The 17,361-nt window shown below is 42.2% G+C and overlaps 1 protein-coding gene and 1 pseudogene across 2 annotated transcripts in view; one reads left to right on the top strand and one right to left on the bottom strand.

Annotated features, from left to right (window-relative positions):
- Nucleotides 1–17,361, bottom strand: part of ADCY2 (adenylate cyclase 2) — a 353,912-nt gene that overhangs the window by 51,764 nt on the left and 284,787 nt on the right. For both annotated transcript variants that reach the window (XM_037062983.1, XM_037062984.1), the window contains exons 15-16: nucleotides 16,808–16,892; nucleotides 5,200–5,337 (exon numbers count right to left, since the gene is read on the bottom strand). In XM_037062983.1, coding sequence (XP_036918878.1) covers nucleotides 5,200–5,337; nucleotides 16,808–16,892 — 223 coding nt within the window. The remainder of the gene's footprint in view (nucleotides 1–5,199; nucleotides 5,338–16,807; nucleotides 16,893–17,361) is intronic.
- Nucleotides 9,711–9,833, top strand: LOC118998903 (uncharacterized; annotated as a pseudogene).

Below are 17,361 nucleotides of genomic sequence, written 5' to 3'. Positions count from 1 at the left end.
TAAAATGGATTTAAATACTAAAGAATCAAGAAATGACAATGAGAAGGAGACATTTTAGTTTGTATGTTACTAGTCTTAAGCACCTGGAATCTTAAAATTATTACCAAAAACATCTTGATTGTATTACCTTATAGAGAAGAAAATAAATTCCTGTTGTACAATGAGTAGAAGTATGTCCTGTGAAAATTTTGTATTGCAATGAGGCTGCATAATAAATATGATGATTTAAATTTGAAAAACAATAGAGAACTGCAATCACTATATCCAACGATGCTTCCTTAACCCCCTTCTGCAAACTCTCTCTAGTATTTATTATTCACGCCCCAAATCAAGAAACTCTCCATTCTACGTGGCATCATCCTACCATTTTGAATCTACTTCTCCCATGCTGTCCTCTTGGTCATTTTAAAATAACAAACTCATGGCATCCCTTACATCTCTCACTTCCCCTACTTCCAGGTTACACAGCCACAACTTTTTCCACAGAGTGAATTTATAATAATCATAATTCTTTGGCGAACTCCTGTATAGACAATTTAACTTTCTACAAACTTTGTCATAATTGGGAAAATTATATTCCCATCCCGGATAAGATGTCCTAATAAAGTGCTAATGAACACTGCCTAATTCTACCTTTACTTCCAAATTTTATATTTATCAGGAAATTTAAGACATCTCAGAATCGTGTTACTCAAGTAAGATTACATGATGAGTGTGCAATTTAATATTATTTTATGCCTGATGACATCATTGCACTTGTCACTTGGGTGAAATTAGGAGTCCAGATAGACAACCCATTGCCAACTCCCTGTCTGTGTGATTCATAAAGCTGTGTTAGTGATTTTGTTCTCTGGGAAGTTTTTCACCAGAGATCACAGCCTGATACGGGCAGTCCCATGATGACGCAGTCAAAATGTCAGATAAAATGGCAGAGGATTTGAGCTTCTCACACATGATTTTGAACTGTCAGCAGGAAACTAAAATGGAACGAAACACGCAGGTCATTGGCAGTTTGATAAAACTCCATATTTGATTAAAAAAAAACTGGGTAACTCTTTTCCTCCACTTCTTATCAGGGTGTTCGATGTCACACGGGTCAACATCAGGTGTTTAAAATGTCTGGTTAAAGCCTCACAAGAAGTTATTTATTAATTTTAAATAAAACTGTCCTGATATTTTGTCATTTGTATTATCATTGCATATTGAGATTTTTAAAGGCCACACTGTTCCTGCTGACTCCGTAAGCGCTGTTAAAATGTAGGTGTCCTCTCCCCTGAACGTGGCTGTGTGACCAGGAGCCCACTTCCCTTGCATGGTGCCTCACTGATGCTCAGTTTGGAACAGCCAGTGTCCGATGCATCAGCAGCCTGGTGACATGTATGGCCCAGGGGTAGTCACAGAACCTTTCAGAATGGCTGGGGACACAGGACCCTGTGTCTTACTCATGTAGTCTTAACTCAAGAGGACATTCTCTGAATCCTCAGATGTGACCAAAGCTGGCACCCTCATGAACAAACCCTTCCCCCTTCTGTGATTAGTAAGCAATTATAAGGAAGCTCAACAGTTCCTTTCTCGTAAGGGAAATTATTTCCTTTCTGTACCAAGTGTTAGCATTCATACTGTTTTATGATGACTCTGAAATAAATATAAGAGGAGCAGCAGAGGGAAGAGAACCACTAATTTCAGGGCCCGGTTACCAAGGAAAACATCATTTCTCTGCACTGGTGGGGCAGACACCTGCTTAAGTGGTTCTCATTTCCTCTCCCTCTCCACCAGGGGCCCAGAAAGGGTAATCTTGCTTATCCCTTGCCCCGCAGCCTGGGCTGCCACAGACGGTTGCTCGGATGCACAGCAAACCCTTATCTCCTTCCTTTGTCAGACATCACCCACCACAGTTTTAGCTTGACTTCCATGGACTCCTCTACCTCACTTGGCAATAAATTTCTTTATGAGAAAAAAAGTGGCTCTGGACATCATCTTTCCAGTACTGAAGATGTATTTCTTCTCTCTTAAGGGATCACAGTTACTGTAAAAATACATCTCCTCAATGCTCAGCTCATGAAACATTCAGACAGTGACTGAACTGCCCGTCAATTCTTGCTAATTATCCTGCGTGAAATAAAATTAGCTTCCAAATCAGATTTGTTTCCCACTTAGATTTTGCCATGAAAAAATTGGGTGATAAATCCTGGTTTTTTAAAAACCGGATTTTACAAACATAGTTTCTTTCTCAAAGGGTTGTGTACTTAACTGTTCATTCATTCATTCTTTCATTTAGTAACTGTTAAGTAGCCACCCCTTATATGAAAGGCACTTTCTTGGGACGCCCCCAAAATAGGGGGAAAAAGACCTTACTCTTAAGTGTGTGACGTCGTGCTAAATGTCTTGTTCTCATAACTTGTACATGCTGCCAAAGGGGAAGTGTGTTTTACTGGCTCTGCGCCTTCACAGGTGAGTGAACACACTCTTGAGGGATAAACATATTTAATTATAAGGGGACCGTGGCAGCCACGGTCCCCTTGGAGGGCAACGGAACACAGTGTGCCTGCAAGAATCACTCAGAACTCGAACTAGTGAGCCCTGTGGTCCTTAAGTGCTTCTGTCCCAGGCCCTTCATGGTACAGTTTACTTCTGACCCAGCTGTTTCCTGCAGCTTTAATTTTCCAAACTCCGTTTTGAGCTTGTTGGTTGCTCTCCTGGGTCTCGAAGCAGCAGGGACAATGCACACTTGTATGTTACCAAGCGGGACGTGAGGAATGCATTTTAGGAAGCGCACTCAGGTTTCTACAGGCCCTCATCCCTCCCTGCCCTTTGCCTCTCTGTCTTTCTTCCTCCTCTTTGCAGTAACCATAACACTGCCTGTGCAAAAAGATTAAGTATCCTAATGGCTACTAACACGGGTGCAGACAGACGTCCCCTGTCTTAGTCTTGTGTCCCTGTTTCAGGTTCCCCACCCTGTGCTCTGATGACAGCCCCGGAGCCACAGTGAAAATTCCCTTGAGTCCTCACACGTAAAACCTGCAGGTCTGGGCTCACTGACTACTCAGATCCTTGCATTTTAAAGTCCCTCTAAAACAAGGTAGTTCTGGTGGGAGTTCCTGTGGTTCCAATGTGGCACAATTTTCCAGCTATCTGCCCGTCTGTTTTGATTAAGCTCTCATTGGAAACAAATGATGTCATGGTCCAGATATGCCTGAGAACTAGAAGATGGGCTCCACCCCTGCAGGGAGGTGTCATCATGCCTGCAGTAGAAAGACAAGCCTAAGGTGCTATGTATATCCAGGAGGAGGGGAGAATAGCATAGCATCACCCACTCATTTTGCAGAAGAGCAAGATGGGGCCCAGGACAATGGACTTCCCAAGGTGAATTTGACACATCAAGACACCTCCACATAGGAACAAAGCCCAAAGGCCAGGAGGTTTTTTGGAAAGCCTGCTGGCTGTGTGTACTTGACTGTTGAGACTCCTGCCCTCAGGCACCAGCAGTTCTAACTACCTACAGGGGCAAGCCTCTCTCTTGAGTTGAGGTTTGAGACTGCAGGGGGCAGAGGTCACACTTTTCATTGGCCAATGTCTGGGGAGGCCCACACTAGGGCCCAGCCTCATGTCCTTTCTCAAAGGAGCTCTCAGAGACGGTTGGGATGTGTGGTCAGGTGAGGTGTGGCGAGCCAGCATGCCTGTCCCCTTGTTGACCATGTGAAAGGATGCAGAGGAATCTGTATACCTACCTCTTCATAGGGCAGGAAGTATGAGGAGGAGGGGGAGGGCAAGCTGTGGCATCTCTCAGACACCCACTTTGCAAGTGTCCTTAAGATCGACTTCGAGGCAGAGTGAAGCAGATGAGAGCCTATCCTGACCCTGCAGCTGGCAACCCAGCCAGTCTGGCATTTGGTTGGCATCCCCTCACCGAAATCTCCACGTGTGTGTCAGGAGAAGCTGTTCTCTATACAGCATGATGTTGGGAATTGAATGCATGTAAACATCCAAGATCCTTATCTACTTCTTCAGCCTTATATTTGACTACTTTTTAATCCAAGTGTCTACCCTATTTTTAGTTCTAGAAGTTAAATGTCTCTTCTCCTTCTCATCTGTCACCCACCATCTCCCGAACTCCTTCTACCCATCCTTTGCAGTTCAGCCCAGCAGGCCTGCTGTCCCTTCCCCTTGCCCCCTTGCCTCCTCTGCACTCTCCGACTATGGCCCTTAGACACTTAATGATGGGTTTACCATCTCCTAGATTCCACTGTGATGCCTGGAAGGCAGAGAACTGTCTTCGGGTCCTGAGCTTCCAGTGATGTACCAGACACACATTTATGCTCAGTACATATGTTTGTAGTAGAGTGAGTGCTGTCTCATTTCTAAATACTAGGTGTTACCTTTTAATACATAAACTTTACCTTCTTTGCCTGATGTTATGCTTCTGGAGGGCAAGGACTATCCTCATGACACCTTGCAGTTCCAATACCCGGTGAAGCAGCCAACAATGAAAGATCATGCTTTATGGTTGATGATGGTGATGTCAGAATAATGATAAGGATGTGACCCAACATGCATTGATTGCCTACCTGCCTATTTTTAAGAATACACCAGTCATGATAATACCAGTACAGTAAGAGAGACCACTGGTTAAACATTGGAGAGACCACACAAAATGCCTGGTGCCGTCTTCAGTGTGGCAGGAACCTCAGCTCATCTACCCTGAGAGCCACCTTGGCAGAGAAGTACCAGTTTTGATTTTTGAGGAGGGAAAAGGCAACTTGCGGAAGTTTAATAAAAACTCTCCAAAAATCACACCACTGGTCAGGTAGGAGCTGGTGTTTGCTATCAGGACTTTGGGGCTCCACAGCAGGACACCTCTGCCACTGCACTGCCCCTGATTTGATGCCTCTGTTACCCCTCGGTGATCATCCTGCTGACGGTGTCTCTGCCTCTGGCACCATCAGTGCTGAGCCCTCTGCCCTCAGGGCTCAGTGTCCTTTCTGCAGCTGAGAGCCACAGGGAGCAGGGAAACCGCTGGGAGCAGCCTGCCCCCTCAGGGGAGGTACCCTTTTCTCAGAGAGGCTGCCGCTGCAGCCGTGGATGTTGAATTTAAAGGGCAGAGAATGGTGCTGCCAAAGAAGCTACAGAAAAGGCTTCAAAATTCCGCTAAGACAGGCATCAGGAGAAAGAAGCCCCTGCCTGGCGGGAGCCGCGACTCACCATGTTGAACACGGCCATGGTTAAAATGATGGCTGTGGTGATGACCGTGAGGGAGATCCTCGGCCAGGGCCGGTTGGCAATGATGCCCGAGGACTTTAAAAGCCACAGGAGAGAGGCAGAGGCCTTTTTGCTGCATTGCTAGGAAGAGAGAGAAAGGGAAAAAATCCATTGTCATTTTGTGTATTCTGTCAAGCTTCGTAATGATCCTTAAAACCACAAGATGAACTAACATTGTTCAAAGATTAAACAAGTAGGCAACATCCTCCCCTGAGGGCTCCGACCAGGTTACAAACCTTGTTGTATTATGTTGGCATCATTGTTACAGAGTAAAGAGAAATTAAGCTTTTGTGATAAATGTAAATTATGCTTCTATAGCTTTTAAAATAGACCTGAAGTTATGTTTTTAAAAAAATCTGGTAAAGAGAGCCCTGGCTGGTGTAGCTCAGTAGATGGAGTGTGGGCCTGCGAACCACACGATCACAGTTCGATTCCCAGTCAGGGCACATGCCTGGGTTGCAGGCCAGTTCCCAGCAGGTGACTCATGAGAGGCAACCATACATTGATATTTCTCTCCTTCTCTCCTTCCCTTACCCTCTAAAGATAAACAAATACAATCTTTTTTAAAAAAGTGGCACTGCAGAAAGAAAAAAAGGGAAATTTAAAAAAAAATCTGGTAAAGAAAAATTATGTCTGTTAATGAAACCATTTTGAGGGATGTCTTGGGTTTGCTTTATTCTTAAAAACATAAGTACTGCAATATGTTAAATACCAACATAACAATTAAATGAGATTCTATAATACAAAATGAGAGGTGGATAAGTTTAAAAAACCAGCCCAGTGGCCCAGCATCAAACCCTCATAGCTGTAAGACTTTCTTCAAGTTAGTTATCCTCTCTAATTCTCCTAGGTCCTTCTCTGATTTCTCCCAGAGTTGTCTGGGAACATGAACTGCCCTGGACTCCAGGGGCTGCCAGGGGCTGCCAAGTGCTGAATCCAGGCGCAGGACACGCATGCAGTGGGGTTTGCAGATCATTTTCCTTGACAGCAGCAGCGGAGGAGCCAGATTTGTGTCTGGGCTCCTAGGCCTCCTCCCAAGAGTAGGGTTTGGATGGGTGGGGGTGGTGCCATTAAATATGTCATCCAATAAGATGCCCTTAAATGTTCTGAATATACATTGTCTTGGAGGGTCACAGAGCTGGAAGGCACCCACCTGAGGGTGCTTGTATCATTATCATTTAATGCACCCTGCTGCTGATAATATTAATACCACAGACCCCAATCAGATCTATGCTCTGGAGGAGAAGCTAAAATAAAGAATGAAAGCAGAGATTCAAGTAAAATATTACAGTCATCTATTAGAAGAAGATGAGAGCATTTTGTTTGATTTCGGTACATTAAGATAGTATGTATTTGCAGCCTACTTGACTAGGATTAGTGTTTTTGTTTAAGAAAAGTTATTAAAATCGATGATTTTGGGTCTGAATGCAGAAGTTATCAATAGATATGATAATGAAAAGGGAAGAAAACACAAAAATGTATTATCTAGTTATTGTGCAGACTTATTAAAGTTACAAAATTAAAAAAATACTTTGTGTAAGAACAGTGTGTGGTGATAATCTTGCAAAATAAGCTATCTGACGGGAATATATTCTGAGCAGAGTTTAGTGACTTACTGAAACAGATGTGGGAGGACTCACGTGAATTTTTTTTTTTTTTTTGCTCCTGCAACATGCTGGGCAATATTGCAAATCAGTGGCCCAGGAAACTACTGTCATAGGTGCCTACTGAACACATGGAAGGGTGTCCAGGAAAACTTACATGTTCCTATTTCCCCCTAGAAAGAAAACACTTGGAGCACCTCACTAAATACATGTGGGTCTGGCTTGCACTGGGTTCAGCATAATGAATTCAGGAGGCAATAGATTCAACCCACTGTCCTGATTGGTCATCACGTATGCCTCAAAGTAACCCCTTCTAGTGTTTTTGAAAGTATGAGAAATGGTCATTATTCTCAAAGTGAGGGAGGCAGGCAGCTTCCCCAGGTTTCTCATTCCTACCACTAAGTTCAGGCAAAGTGACTAAACTGTGCTGAAATATGAAGACTGGTAAACATTGCTGGTAAAGAAAAAGAAATCGAAGATAATAGACGAGTACCCTGAACTACGGTGACATGTGGGGAGGAAGAGCAGAGAGATGAAGACGTTAGGAGAGCGGAAGAAACCAACAACAGTGAAAAGAGGAGAAAAAAGACTATGACCTTAAAATAGAAGGGCTCTGACTAAGGAAAAATGGGGACATTGATTCGATTTGAAGCTCTCAATAAAAATTACAAGTTGGACCTTGATGTGACAATTAACTTCAGTTTATTCTATTTTGGGTCAATGATTCAAATAAATTCCTAGATGCAAAAGTAAGCTTATAAAAATTTATATCATCCTAATGAAACATAAAGAATAATATCTCAAAGAACATTTTTGCAATTATTTAAAAGATGTTATTTGTATGGAAACGAGTCCAGGTTAGTCAGTCCAGGTGATCTTGGGTTTAATTACCGGCAGAAATTTACCCAAATCTGTGTCCTCCCTTTCCCGATCTTCAGTGGGGCCCACGTTCTATGATTGCCTCTTACTGACAGTGAGCTCACTGGGGACCTTCAGAAATGCCCCTGGTGATAATGCCACACCCACCCACTGACAAACATGGGACTGGTACTAACTGTGGTGGGAGATGCAAGAGGAGAAGGAACATGAATTTATCTGCAAACCTTAGCCTGGAGATGGTGCTGGGGAAAATGAGCAGCGTGGTTTGCCAGAAAGGGTGTGGGGTGACTGTCAATGTTCTTCACTCAGAACAGGAAAAAATTCTCCGTATGAAAATATAATAAAATGCTGATGTTCTATATTTGGATTAAAAAAGAAACAGGAAAAAAATACCTCCGCCAGAAAAACTTTTCTTCCTTCTTTCCTTATTTTATTTTTTAACATTTTGCACGGAACACAACTGGTAGTCTCTCACTTCAAAATTACTTATAATTGAATGCAATCATTATAAAAGAAGATTGCTTTTACAATTTCATTAGGATCCATTTTAGAAATAAAGTGAAGTATCTGAAAATAAGTAGGTGTTTAGATTAAGTGAAGTATCAATAAAATAAAAACATTCAGAAAAGTTATAAACATCACAGAAGCAGAGCAACACACTTTTATTACTAGAAAAACAAAGCTCATCTTAAAATCTCATCTGAAAAATATGGTGAAGTTTATCATATAAACATGCACTTTTGAATATTTGCCTAAAGAAACACCTTCTTCGGCATTTTAGTTGGCCAAGGACTGTATTTCTGAGTGGCAGCAATAATCACTTGTAACGTTTAATATCACAAAGACACTATGTGTGCTTTGCTTATTTAACTGCACTTGAATTTTCTACAGAAAGACCTCTTTATTTTAATCAATCATAATTTACAAAATGGATCTGCTGCTTTGGTATTCCGTGGGTGAGCCCCATTCCTCGGTCATTCAACCATCACATGGCATCCATGGCCTGTCTGCATCACATTTCATTGCTGAAATGCTTGTCTCTAGCCACAGGAAGAGCTGGTTGAGAACAGTGACCACATTATAGCAGTGTTTGTATTCCCACAGGCAGCAGAGTGCTTGGCAGACAGTAGCAACTCAACAGACGCTTACTCAGAACACTCAGTATCTTAAGATGAACCCTAAAAGAAGTTCCCAAAAGTCAGAAACAAAGAATAAGCTCGGTGCCAGGTGAACTGAAGCTGTGTGCTTGACCCAGGAGTGTCCTAAGACTGAATACAAGCTACACAACTGGGGAAGGGACTTTGATGCCCACGGGGGAAGAAGATGTTACCTTGAGTCTACAAGAGGGTGGGCAGCTGGAACTGAGACTCTGGAATAAAACCAGAAGCCTCAAAAGGCTGTTTTCTCCATGTAAAAGAGATTAGAAAAATGCCACACACTAGCTCAGGGGAAGTACCAACAAACTTCAAACGATAAATTCAAACTCTAAATGTGGGTGTTGGGTTTGAAATTACATGATCTGCTTCATAATGCGAATTTCAAGTTGCGGGATTACTAATCAGTTCAAACACCAGAGCAAGTCCTTGGGGCTCTGGCAGAAGGAAGAACAACCCTGTTTATAAATGATACTTTCCATCACAGGGTGCAGGGTATGTCCCAGCTGTGGGGAAGCATCCCCACTGAACATGGCCTCATAATAAAAAAAAGACAAAACTACAAACTACCTAAGACAATGGACCTTATAAGGAAGACTCAATAGACATAATAGGTAGTAGAAATAGCACAAGATATGTTGATATTATATCAAGTTGAAATAGCCTATAAAATAAGATCAAATTTTAAAAAAAGATGAGTTAGTGTCCATAATAAATGGGCAGTTAAAAGAAAATAACAGATGAGCTTTAAAAACGAGTCACATAGACTCTCTGGAGATTAAAATGTAGTTATTGAAATTAAAAACCCAAGAGAGGTATCGCTTCTTGGCCTTTTGGCTAAGATCAAGTGTAGTATCTGTTCTTATCAGTTTAAAAACCCAAGAGTTATACTCAAGATTTATTCTCAAGAGGATAAGATAGCTGTGAAGAAGTAACCTATGAAACAGCACAGAAAGATAAAGAGATGAGAAATATGAGAGACATTGAGGCACAGAAGGTACAATAAAATGTTCAACATATTTGTTATGAAAGTTGGAGAAAGGTAGAACAGAAACACCAGGAAAGAAGCAAAGGGGATGTGGTCAAACATTTTGTGGGCCCAGACATTTTGTGGGTCAAACACAGCGTGTGCTCTGTGGGTGAGGTGGCACATGCAGTCCCAAACAGGAAAAACAGAAGTCTACCTACACCTCAACCTAGGGGATCCATTGCTCACGATGGACAAATAACAAATCCTACAGAAACAACCAGAAAGAAGAGACAAATTAATTAGCTACTCAGTATGTGAAAACAATTAGACTGTAGCTTTCTCCTGAGCATATTAACGTCCAGGAAAAAATGGGCTCGTGTTTTCAAAATGTTATAAAATTTATCATGTCATTATTCATTGTGGAAAAGAACAGGTGATTTTCTTAAAAATTTAAAATATTTTATTTATTTATTTTTAGAAAGAAGGGAAGGGAGGGAGAAAAAGAGGGAGAGACACATTGATGTGCAAGAAAAACATCAATCAGTTGCCTCTCGCACATCCCCAACCGGGGACCTGGCCTGAAACCCAGGTGTGCGCCCTGATGGGAATTGACCCAGTGTCCTTTGGTTTGCAAGATGATGCCCAGCCCACTGACACACACCGGTCAGGGCCAGACAATTTCCTGATACAACAGGTGAGTGGGTGTTTTGTGCACAGGATCTCAATGAACAGACTACAAAAGCAGTGATTCCCATATTTGGGAATATAGACACTGAATCCTGGAAGAAGAAATGATGTCCATGAAAAAATGGTGGGATATTGGTAACCAACAGGAATATATAAAACATGAATTACGAAAGGAGTTTAACTTTAGAAAAATGTAAACAACACTCTTTGTCTTTCTGTTTTGTTTTATGGGTTATTTTCTCAGTTCTCATCACACCTTCTGTGTGACCAGTGAGTTTTTAATTTTAAGGTGAAAGATGGAAAATAACGATGAGATTTAGAGTTTGAGAGTTTGGTGCCTGTGTTCTTCAACAAGAAAGCAGAGGTGTTAACAGGCTCCCTTAGTCATGTGCTCTTTTACATGTTGTACGTTGATCACTAAAAGAAAGTAGAATATTTAATTTCCAAGTCACTAGAGAGAATAAAGGAGAATAAATAAACCCAAATGGTCCCAGAGAAGGCAGGAAAGGAAAAAAAAAAAAGGAGAAACAAAGAAGATGCCCCATAGGTTAAAAAGGAAGCAAATAAAGTTGTATTAGTAAATTATAATACACATAAATGTAGGGTGCTTGTCAGGTAAAAGAGAGATTTTTCGAACAGACAAAATAACATAAAGCTGGATGTTGTTTACCAGAGACGCACCTAAAACCTACATCAGGACAATGAGAAACTGAATAAAAAGACGGAAAAAAGGACACTGGGAAGCACTAACCAAGAGAAATCTGGTGGTTAGACTGACATCTGAGAAAACAGACTTTGAGGAGAAGCACCACTGCGGGGCGGAACGCTTTCCTATCAGCCGGTGTGCGGCCAAGGTCGTGACCTCCACGCTGCCTGGAGCAGGACTGCCAGGCTGGCCTCCATCCGTTAGCTCCACCACCCACAGCATGAGACTCTAATGTCGAGGGAAAACTGTCTTCTGACATTTTCTAGCATTTTCATTGGGTTTATCTGGCATCGGTGTTTTAAAAGATACTTTCTGAGTATTTTTTTCTCTTGGTAGTATTTTTGGTTAGGGTCACTGTATGGTATTTGTGACAGGGATAAATCCACTTCAGGTAGTTTAGATAGTTAAATCTGGCAGTAAATGTACACATTATTGTTATTACTACAACAACAACTATTTAAATTTTTTATTGCTGATTATAATGAAAATGTGACTTGAATTCCTTATTCTACATCTCAGTTTCTTAAATAAAGTGGGTTGTTTTGATTATCAAATAAAAGAATATATATGTAAATACTTTGAAGGACTCTGATATACGTGAAAACATTTTGCAAAGTAGTAATACCACCAATATTACTATGATATTTTAGAGTCTAAATCCACTTACATGGTAACTCTTTTCCTTCCATTTTACCAAATGTCTTTTAAGGTGGGGTTATATACTTTCCCCAGAATCCAGTTTTAAATCCAATGGGCTAATAGCTGAAAAATGTGTATTAGGAAACTAGACTAGAGTAGAACACAAATGAGGTTCTGTGTGAGGTTATCCCCACTTCCCAATGTGATTTTTACCAGCAAAGGCTCAGCAGTCACCACAAGGCATCCTCAGTGTCATGCTGGCCCGTGACTGTGAATGTGGACATCCCAGCCTAGTGCTTGGCACCTGTCTGCTGGAGACTCTCTCCACACACAGCCCAGCATCCTGGAATCTGTTTCCAACTAATTATAAGAATTCTAGGCTTGATTCTAATTCTGGCTCCAACACCTTGCGCTATACTACAGGGCAAGTTTGTAGCACCTGCAAGCTTCTGTCTCATTAGTCATAAAATGTGCATTCCTTCCAAAAGATCTTGTGAGGACAAATGAGCCAGAGTATGTAAAATGCCTAGCAGAGTAAGTCGTCATTTTTGATATGATATAATATGATATGATATGATATATACTTTGTTGTTTATAAACTGCAATGAGGTTAGATACAGAACTGTTAATGGAGATCTTCCCCATCACAAGCAGTTTATTCTGATTCTAAAGGATCTTAACTAAGGGCGGGAAACTTTTGCAGCTCCTACAGTTATCGCACTCATGAGTCTGCTCCAAAGTCTCCATTCCAATCTAATCTCAAGAGATCTGCTTATATCTCCTGCATTATTTCTCATGGGTGGAGACTTCTTCTAAATGACTGGAAATGGGAACTTACTGAAGGACATGACCCTTCTGAGCCCTGGGTTCCTCAACCACAAAATGTCTGGCTGGACAAGGTTATCTCTGTTTCAGCTCTTGGGTTTACAATTCTGAAATGCTAACCAGCCTCTGTTGTAGAAAGCTAAGTACCTCATGAAGGTGCCAATACCAAGGTGCCTACTGGGATAGGACAAGAGTGGACACCAAGATGGTCGGCCAGGATATCCCTTGGCCATGGACTTGCCAGAATTCAGAGCAGGGATGTGGTGACTATGAGCTGAATTCAGAGCAGCCAGCATGAAAAAAGTGGAGGGTGTGTGAGGATAGGGGAGGGATGTTTTCTGAGCAGTGGTGCCAGGAGGTTGCATTTGGGTTCATCCAACATTCCTTCAAGCTCAAGGAAAATGAACAATTTATCTCTTGCTTTTCAAGTGCCTGACACAGCACAAAGAACAAAACAGGGCTGAAGCGAACTCACTGACGCTCTTTCCACCTAAAAAAATACAGATAGGAATACAAAATAGAAAGCCCAATCAGCAGGCACCAGGAAAGCTGCTGGTGGGAAGGTGGGCTCTGCATAGTTGGTCTGGAAGGTCAGAAGATTATCTTCAACTGAGGGGTGAGCATGCCAGAGTCAAGGAGTTGTGGCTCATGGAAGAAGGAATTTCAAAGCAGGAAATGGAGGCCACTGACTCACCACTGCTCACTCAATCACACATTCATGTACACACAGATGAAGGAATTAACATGGGCTCTCAGGGCACGCCAACTCTGCCTGAGAATGGCAGCGTTGTGAGACAAAGGAGGTGCTCCATGGACCAGCTGAGGGGAGGAAGGGACGCGGCACCTCGCAGAAACACTAGGCGTCTGGTAGTGCTGACTTAGAACAAGCCTACTGAATGTGTTTCTGTGGTCAGCTTCCTGCTGGGTTCCTGGGAAGACAGGAAGCAAGTGCAGGAAACCAGTCTCATCACCAGGAACCTATTATACGTAAAGGGAGAAAATAGTCATGCTCACAAAAAAAGGGGGGGGGGGCGGTCAAATGAGCTGTTACGTAATTTAGCATCAAATTACAAGGCACAGACCCTAAATCCCAAGGAGCTTAAAGAAGGACCCTTCACAGGGGCTGGGGCAGTTTCTGGAAAGGTTTTTAGTAACTCAGAAAAACTCATCACACGGGCAAGAACTGAGAAGAACCTGGGGCAGGGCAGAGAGAGCAGTGCTGTGTCAGCCCACAGGGCAGGTAGGGTGGGGGGCGCGGGTAGCATGGGCTACTCACAGCAGTAATGATAACACATACGTTCTCTGACATTTTCCCCAGAATGTGTCCCTGAACAGATACCTGTGGGATTTTTTTTAATAAACAAGAAAAAAATTGCATTTCATTAGCACTCTTATTTTTGCCCATTTTTATTTTCCTACACATTTAAAAAATCAAACCCAGCTGTACAGTGGCCCGGCCATTTTATTTGTGTTGCATGTTCTGTGTAGCAAAGGTAAGGCTCTTGGCAGAAAAAATATTGGTCAGGCTTAACTTTACTCAACCTCCTTGATATAAAAGCATTTTACCTTCATTCTTCATTGACATTGATATTTAGTATCAATATTAGTATCAATACTATCTTTGGCACTTGAGTTTTCAGAAGGTTAACATATGTTACTGCAAGGTGAATCTAGGGTATTATGCACTTTTTAATAAATTCAGTATTTAATCCACAATCAAATGCAAAGGTTAGTAAAACCTCGCACAAATCGATGGGTTTTCAAGAGGCGAGGGAATACGCAGTTAGGGTGCAGCAACATGTTTTCCACCACCCTGGTGGAGTATCTGTGCTGTACACAGTTTCCGACTGAACCTGGGGGGTAGAATGGACACATACTGAAGCACACTTAAAGGCTTCTTACATTGTCTGTGCAATAATATGTTTGATGTTGACAGTTTAAAAAACCCTTTAGGAATTGCTTAAAACAAAACAAAACAAAACAAAGACCTCTTATTGGAATGAGAAAAGTTCCTTCTCGAATTTCAGCAGGATGACATCTAGATCGAGGGTTCCAGCCGGCCACACGAGGGAGACTCATTCACAGAACCTCCCAATTCAAGTTTAGAAAGACTGAACTGTGTTTGAGTCTCCTCTTCCTGACCAATTTGGCAAAATACAAGCTTCTGGTGAGAAGGAAGCAGGCACCGTTTCATCTGAAGCCTTGACATTTTTCTTTGAGATACCAAAGTTAAAAAAAGCACTCCAGAGAGGGGATAAGGAAGGGGAGGGGGAAAGGTTTTCAGAAACAACTACAAAGGACACATGGACAAAACCAAGGGGGAGGGTGTGATTAAGGGAGGGAGGCAGGGATGGCTGAGGTAAGTGGAGTGGTGGGGGGGAAATGCAGACAACTGTACTTGAACAATAACAACAACAAAAAAGAACTCCTGAGCATTTGGTTTGTGAGTGTCAGGGTCTTGAAAAGCCCCTGGGAATTGGAGGAACCAGGCACTATGCATGTGGGACCTTGATTACCCTGAAGGACCACAGGTTGGGAACAGGAGGGACCCAAAGCCATGAGGCTGGATCGTACCAAGGCTGAGAGGGGAGGCATTTCATGAGAGCAGAGTGTTCCCACACACCCAGCAAAGTTGCTCTGGAGATTCATTTTGCAGCCTCCAGCATCATGTTCCTTTTAGTGGAAACTTAGTGGAAAGTAAAAAGTCAACTGGAAACCCTAAATACACACCATACCCCTCCAACCCCACAACTGGATTGCTTGAAATAGAAAATGAGAAATATAGCTACTTAGGCACAGTGATATAAGCTGCTTTAGAACGAAGTTTGGATTTCTAACAGAACCACAAATGATAGTTTCTGTTATAAAACCCTCAGATATGTATGGGGCTTCAAAATCCTTCTGGAGGCCAGGAAGACAAAGTATGGAGCCTGAGAGCTTTCCACCCAAGGAAAATCTGATCCTGGGAAATTGGGCTTCTTTGCCTGATTTTAGAAGATTTTCCTTGACTAAGATTTTAGAAGTCAACAAGGATTCCCCTGGGTCAGTGTTTGCCCAGTCCTCTCCTCTCTACAACCAACAGTATTTTCAGGGGAGTTTTAAGAAGTGCCGTGTGCATTCCAGGAAATTAGAAACCACAGTCCCACTTATGGAAGATCTTCTAATCCAATTTAAATAATCTAAACTATGATACAGCAAACAAAACCCACAAATGTTTGCAACAAGTACCAGCCAGAGAAGGCTGACAGTGGAGGCAAAGACATGCTTCAGAAATTTAGCGCTTTTGGGGTCACGTATTTTGACACAGACTGAAATGCAGTGGACACCCGCAGCTCCAGGACTGCTCAGAGACCCAACAGGCCATTCTGTCACCGACAGAATTTGTAACATTAAAATTTTGGTTAACAGAAATCATGGAAGTGTCTCCAGAGGCTGCCCATAAACTCTGCCCCAAACCTGGCTCCTGTGCAATGAATAAGATGAGGCATCGACTCTTTTTTGGGACTTCTGTCCCACATGGCTGGCCTCTTTGGAGTGCTCTTACTGCTTCAGACTCAAGAAAACACATAGTTTTACTGCTTATACCCCAGCACTAGCAATTAAACCACAAGAGCTTACAAGGATTAGCTCAAATTCAAACACTAAAAAGATATATTTGCACATTGACACATTTTGGTGTTCTAAGATTTTAGTATCTGGAAAATGGATATAAAAGACTTAAGATCTATTTGGCTTGAATTTTAATTCCCTGTACAATAAAACCTTCCTATTATACTTCTAGGAAGTATAGTTGCCATTATAAATACTCTGAAAACATAGAGGAGATGGTAAAAAATGCTGACAGAAACAGACAGACATAACTGCAATTTTATGATGTGACATCCAGCATCTCAAATAATCTTCGTATTAGTGTCTTGGTTGTGCATGAGCTGCCTTGGTTTGTGTTCTGGGCAGTCGGTACAAGGGATGCATGTTTGCGTACTGGGATCTGTACCTCTTGAAATGGTAACAAGCTTCTTGTTTTCAGAAATCAGTGTTCATTAAACGAGCCCAGTTTTCAAGGAAGTCCCATGTTTGAAATACGTACCAAAAGCTGTCCGGCAAAGCAGAGGAAAAGGATAGAGGCCAGCAGGAGAAACGCAGCTCCGAAGGAGATCCCGAGAATGGAGGTTCTACCAAGAAACAAACAAACAAAAATGGGTTACTGTGGGGACAGCTTCTATTACCCTGGGAAGCCACCAGTAATATATTCAGGCTAATCAGGACTTAATTAAATGAGAACTTCAAGGACTTCATTAAATGAGAACTTCAATCCTCACTAATTTTTTGAGAAATGAAATGAAGGTGACACAAAACTCAAAACATGTCCCTAGAAAAGTGTGTCCATAATTGTGTCTGATCAACTCGTTATGATGACTCATAAAAACTGCCCTCTAAACAACAGCTTTTCATGAAAAGATAACTGCCTTTCAGGACTTGCCTATGCACCTGGCACTTCCTATCCCAGCACCCTCTTCCCTGCGGCTGAGTTCTGGCAGCTGCTGCCTTCAGGGCAGCCCCATCCGGCGTCCTAAAGACCTCATTCCTGTTCACTTAGGAAACACAGCGTCTTCACCCTCCCCATGACAATACAGCCAGATC

Source organism: Sturnira hondurensis, unplaced genomic scaffold (assembly GCF_014824575.4).
Source record: "Sturnira hondurensis isolate 20B ecotype Veracruz unplaced genomic scaffold, ASM1482457v3 Scaffold0014384, whole genome shotgun sequence".
Taxonomy (NCBI): domain Eukaryota; kingdom Metazoa; phylum Chordata; class Mammalia; order Chiroptera; family Phyllostomidae; genus Sturnira; species Sturnira hondurensis.
The sequence above is the reverse complement of the archived record's forward strand: the minus strand, read 5'-3'. Positions and strand labels throughout refer to the sequence as shown.